Consider the following 6,000-nt stretch of genomic DNA (forward strand, 5'->3'; position numbering starts at 1 on the left):
CTAAACTCACATTTCTTTCTTAGGAAAATGAGGGGAAATTAATCAAATGAATTAATTGCTCCACATTAATTTCACTGACAGGCTAGAATTAGCTTTCTTTTGGAGCTCTCTTGCTCAATCTGTCCATGAGCCACACTTTAATGAGACAAAACACACCCTGGAGGGATCTGTAAAATAGGTTATTACCACTGGCACATTTCAGGGTTCCTTTCAGAATGAAGGAAGTGAAGCAGAATGTGTCAAATGCCCTAAGCTAGGAAAGTAAAAACAAACAATGAAAATAGATAGCCTCAATCATCATGTTTGTTTTGCCATGGCTATGCACTGCTAGACTGAGTGCAACTAACAAACTCCAGCCTAATACAGGGAGAAGTGCTAGAGACAACACCTGGAAACCGCCATCATCACTGCACAGTGGAGGACACAGAAAAGATTTAATCACTTTCAGACCTGAATTCAGTGGACTTCTTTGCAGCTTTAGCTACCAGTAGGTGCATCTGACAAAGTGGGGTTTTGCCCACAAAAGCTTATGCCTAATAAATCTGTTAGTCTTTAAGGTGCCACAGGACTCCTTCTCATTTCTGTGGGTACAGACTAATACAGCTACCCCTCTGATATTAGGTGCTGTAGTTATCCAAAGTTTACACATAACATTAACTGTGGCCTAAATGCATAGCATGCAACACGGCTAAAAGATGAGGAAACAAGAATTAGTAGGTCACAAAGCCCAAAAGGAGATACAATTCATTCCTTTAATAACGCTTTTTGTACTGTCAGCTTCCTTTCCCCTCCCTCTTAACCATGTTCCTCTGTGCGTAGGAGGGTAACTGGTTAAACTTGAATTTAACTTTTTAAACATGATTTTACATCCCTATTCTTCTATACCTCTCTTCTCCTCCACTAACAGTAAAAATGTCTTGTGTGTAAGTTGGAGTAAATGGCATTAGCTGGCAAGAATCTATTCCACAACATGAGCAATGGAGCACTGTCCAATTTCCTGAAATCTCTTCCTGCATGAGCTACTACAACAATGAAATAATCTGTGGCTGTGCAACAACAAATAGACGCATGCAGAAAGGCCATACCCCAACATTCCCTGCAGATGGCTGTTTCCAAAACCTTATCTTCTGCCCAGCAATTCATTCCCAGGAGCAGCTTTCAACGCCACACCTAGCCCTTGACCTGCTGGATTTGCCTCCCATTTATAATAGTAAGATTTTTAGCCAACTGTGGGACTTGGAGGTAAGGCCCTTTTTCACATTCTCGAGCTTCCTAAAAGCCATAAACAATAGCATGTGCTGCCAAGCTGACTCAGCCCCTGCAAAAGTAACATCAGTTTTAAGTACCTGCAGCCATGGCAACTATATTCTAAAAGGAAATAATTGGAAGAGGCTTCAGCTGTGAGTGGGAAAGTTTCACTATCTTCAGACTTGTGTTGGTTTTACTATGGCTTTAGTGATCCTCTGCACTTTCATCGGTGACAACCTCAATCTCCTAGTTTAAGTAGGGAACTAATTCTATACAATATCAATGTCCCCAATGATTTTGGAGAGTTCATATTAAGCAATGTAATCGAAATGTCTGGTGACGTCTATGCTGGAGGTGACTGGCAGACGGGGCTGAACACTGAACTGGGAGTGAGTGTCCCCATAAAGACCTACCTTCTTTACCAGGTTTCTACATGCACCATAGTGGCATATCCCACGGTTCTTTTTGAAAAGAAGCTCTATCTCAGTCAATTGCAGGAGAATGGGTCAGTCCTTCCAGGGGACATTTTGGTACTTAAAGCGGGGTAGAAAGCACTAAGGGGTCACAGACCTGGCCACACAAATACACACAAGAATAAACACAGTCAATCTGTGTCTTGACAGGGCACCATTGAAGGACCCTTTTAGCAAAAGTGCTGGTCCCAGATGGGGATGGCTGCCTGCCACCACACACACCTGAACCACTGGGAATGGGAGAAGGCACTGGAGGGCTATCAACGCCTGAGTGAGGTAGCTTGGCTCCTACTCCTCACTGAAGAGTGAGAGTTAAAGCAGAGCCAGGCTGTTACCCCCACCCCAGCAAGCTACTCTGGGGCTTAATGCATCTTCGAACCCAGGACAGGTGTCTGCATGGGGGGAGGGGAGTTTAAGACTAAAACCAGGATTTACTGTGCAGTGGAGCCAAACCCAGTGGTTCATCTGATTAGCAGGATGGCATTAGCACTAACAGGTTAACTCCGTTGCTTCCTCCTCCTCTTTCCCTTCTTTACTGGGTGCACTTCACCCAGCACAAGTGATTGGCTTTTCCAGGGAGAAGCGACACACTGTAAGACTGGGGATCCCGAGGGCTGCATGAAAGCAGTGGGCTTTGCTAGTGCTCGGGCTCTGTCCGCCGCTCTGCAAACAGGGACGATCGCTGCTGCTGGCCTCCGAGCGGCTGCAGTGCTCCGGCAGGCAAAGGAAACAGCGCTGGCTTGCACAGACTGATCCCATCTCCAGGGCTCCCCGCAGCCCCAGCCAGCTGGCTGGGGCGCAGCGCTGCGGCCTTAGCTAGGGAGGCGAGCGCTGTAGCCAGAGGGGTGCCCTAAAACACCGCCCACTAGCACCGCAGGCAGCCCTGGCCACGCTCCGCTCCCGGCCCACGTTAAAGCAGCCAGCGGGAGCCCGCTGTTCGGGCTGGCTGCGGGAGAGCGGCGAAGAGGCGCTGCCGCTCCCGCCCGAAGGCGAGAGGACGAGACTCACCTGCTAACCCTGAGCAGGTCTCAGCCCCGGCTCCGCTTCCACGCGCCCCAGGAGCCCGCGCCCGGCTCCCGCCATCCGCAGCGCTTGGGCTGCCCAGCCCGGAGCCCGCCCCGCCAGCGGGGCTTCTGCTGAACTTCCGCCGCGCACAAACTTCAGCCCAGGCGCAACAGCTGGAGGAGCGGGTCTCTGCCAGGCCGCCAGGGGGCGCCCCCGGACACGCCCCGTGCAGCCGCGGGGCTGGCGCGCTGCGTGTAGCAGCCAGACACACACACACGCCCCCCGGCCCGCCCCGCTGCCCCGGGCTGCCACCTGCGAGCCGGCTCCAGCAGGGGGAGGCAAAGCCCCCAAGCGGCCAGCGCCTCCTGGGGCGAGCTGCGCTGCTCAGCCGCGGGACCGCGCCACCTGCCCCGCAGACCCTCCCCCCCTCAGGCCGCCTGGAGCCGGCGCTTCCCGGGGGACTCCGGCGTGCGGAGGGGCTCGCTGACCGCGCTGCACGGGGGCAGCGCCGCGCACACCGGCGAGTTCCCCCAGCACCGACCCGCGTGTGCCCGTGCAGCGCCATTCAGATCCCGGCAGCAGCCGCAGCTGCCTCGGGCCCCGGCTGCAGCGGGCAGCTCCCTCCGCGGGGATCCCTGTCTCTGGGTCCGCCGGTCCCCAGGCAGGCACCGCCGCATGGCGGGCAGGCGCGGGGCCGGGATCTCCCGCCTCGCCTGCGGGGATCCCAGCCGGCTGAGGCAGGGCAGGCGGGCTCCTACCTTTCGCAGCATGCTGGGCGGGCGGGGGCAGGCGGCTTGCACAGGCGACGTGCTCCTGCCCTCTCTCACGCGCTGGCCAGGCAGCGGCACATTGCCTGCTGGGGGGAGGGGTCTTGCAGGCGCGGGGGGCGCTCACTGAATCCCCGGGCACCGGAGACCCTCGCGGCGCTCCCGCAGCCCGCTCCGCTCGCACATGCGTGCGGCACCCGACTGGAGGTGCCCGAGCAAGCAGGGCGCCGTTATTTGCGATCAGCACTGACTCACGCAGCTCTAGGACCCCGGGCCAGCCTGACACCACAGCAGCCCGGGAGCCGCGCCACGCAGCCGCCGCTGGCCGGGGGGCACCGGGGCACACAGAGCCGCAGCTGGCCAGTCTCGTGCCGTTCTCCCGCGGCAGGGCTGGCCCCGGTGCTAAAGCGGGGAGGCGGCTGCACTGAGGATCTCCCGCGAAGGAGTCTCGCAGGGTTCTTGGCGTTACAGGGGCCGCGCTCACTCCCCCCTCATCAGGCGCACACCCAGCCGCCAGGACCCTGCCGCGGCTTCTATGTCTCACCCCCTCTGACTGTCAGGCGGTGGGATGGAGGGAGCTGCTACCTTGTAGGAACGTGCTACCGGTACTACACACCCGGCCGGCAGGGGCCAGCTTGGGAGGAGAGAACAGCTGGCCCCTTAAGGGCTATAGGGGCAGAGGGAACAGCTGCAGACAAGAGGGTGAGGTGGTGGAGTGAGGCCCAGCAGGGAGGAGTAGAACTAGGGTCTAGAGCGGTGGTTCCCAAACTTTTTGGGCCACAGTCCATCCTGCTCTAGGCAGACTTCTCAGTGGACCACCAGCCAACCACCCATAAAAACAAAATGGGCACAGGAGTGGTTGGGAGCAGGGCTGGCTCTAGGCACCAGCAAATCAAGCACGAGTGTGGGGCGTGGGGCGGCATTTCCAGGTAAGCAGCTGCCCCAGGCAATGCCTGGCCCCACCCTGCCCTGCCGATTTTAAAGGGCCGCAGGAGCTTGGCTCTGGCTGCCTGTCCTCAGGAGCTGGCTGGAGAGCACGGTGTGGCCAGGCCTCCACCCTGCCCCACCGGCTCCAGTCCTGCCAAGGTCCCAGCCCCCTTCGCCAGTGAGAGACCGCTCCTTGCCGGCCACCTAGCTTGCTGCACCTGCCCCGCGCCCCTCTGGCTCCATGCCACCTGTTCCCCACACCGTCCCTGCGCCCCACACCCTGCTCCCCTGCTCCCCTGCACCCTGGTCCCCCTGCTCTCCCCATCCCTGTGCCCCTCTGGCCCTGCACTGCCCTTGCACCCTGCTCCCCCCATCCCTGCGCCCCTCTGGCTCTGTGCCCCCTCTGCACCCTGCAGCCCCTTTTCCCTGTGCCCCCTGGGTCCGTGCCCCCCATTCCCTGCACTGCTCCTGGACCCCGATCCCTCTGCCCCTCCTGTTCCCCACGTCCCCTGCACCCCGCTCTCCCCAATCCCTGCGTCCCTCTGGCTCTGTGCCTCATTCCCCGTGCCATCCCTGTACCCCCCACACTATTCCCTACACCCCTCTGGCTCTGTGCACTCCAGCACCCCAGTCCCCCTGCTTCCCCCAGTCCCCGCGCCCCTCTGACTCTGTGCCTCCCATTCCCCATGGTGAACCTTGCTCCCCATACCCCTCTGGCTCTGGGCTGTCCCTGCACCCTGCTCCCCCTGTGGGAGTGAGGGGTGCTTGTCCATAGGAAGGGGCTGGACAGGGAAGGGAAAAGGCTGTTGTGACCCAGCAGCAAGTGAAAGAGGAGGGAGAGTTTACTTGAAGCACCTTTGCCTTTATGGAAAAAAATAATTACAATTATATTTGCTATTTATAGGGCTAAAATGCCAGGACAAAAATGAAAACAAAAAAAAATTATTGCAAAGTGCAAACGTGTAAAAGCCAACACAAAAAGGGGGGGGCAGGCAAAAAATTTTTTGCTTGAGGCAGCAAAAAACCTGGAGCCGGCCTTGGTTGGGAGTGCAGGATCTGGACAGGAAGCAGGGTGCAGGACTGGACTGAAGGGAGGGAGCAGCGATGGGGATGGGCTTTGTAAAAGGGTGCATGAGGGAGGTGGGGGTGCAGGGTCTGGGCATGAAAGAGATTGGGGGGTGCTTACCTAGTTCTGTGCCTCCCGCTAATCCCATTGGCCATGATTCCAGCCAACATAAGCAGCAAGGAAAGCCCCAAGTGAGGGGTGTCCTGTGCTGCCATTCCCCCAGCCAGGGACAGGGGGAGCAGCAGAGCCACTTCCGTCCCCCACAAGCTGGATCAGGCCCACAAGACTCATTTCTCCCTCCCCCCCCCCCCCCCCCCAGTTGAGAGGAGTAGCAGCTGGAGCACCTGCTGCAGATGGGGGTCAAGCCTGCAGTCCACCTGCAAGATGATTGCAGACCACACTTTGAGAACCACTGGTCTAGAGGGGTTAGGTAAGAAGCCAGCCAGCCAGCTTCAGGGAGGGTCATGCATGGATGGGAGCTGCTTGTGCTTCCTCTCGTAAAGTGCTTCTCACA

At 57.9% G+C, this 6,000-nt stretch overlaps 1 protein-coding gene across 2 annotated transcripts in view; it reads right to left on the minus strand.

Annotated features, from left to right (window-relative positions):
* TMCC3 (transmembrane and coiled-coil domain family 3) overlaps nt 1-3,749 on the minus strand; it is a 232,097-nt gene extending 228,348 nt beyond the window's left edge. Inside the window, exon 1 of one of the 2 annotated variants that reach the window (XM_014571096.4) lies at nt 3,485-3,749. In XM_014571096.4, coding sequence (XP_014426582.1) covers nt 3,485-3,496 — 12 coding nt within the window. In that variant the 5' untranslated portion in view covers nt 3,497-3,749. Of the gene's footprint in view, nt 1-2,729; nt 3,105-3,484 lie in introns of those variants that run through there. The other variant, XM_006118308.5, reaches the window with a different exon arrangement.
* Nucleotides 3,750-6,000: the final 2,251 nt, after the last annotated feature.

Source organism: Pelodiscus sinensis, chromosome 1 (genome assembly GCF_052426305.1).
Source record: "Pelodiscus sinensis isolate ZL-2025 chromosome 1, ASM5242630v1, whole genome shotgun sequence".
Lineage (NCBI taxonomy): Eukaryota > Metazoa > Chordata > Testudines > Trionychidae > Pelodiscus > Pelodiscus sinensis.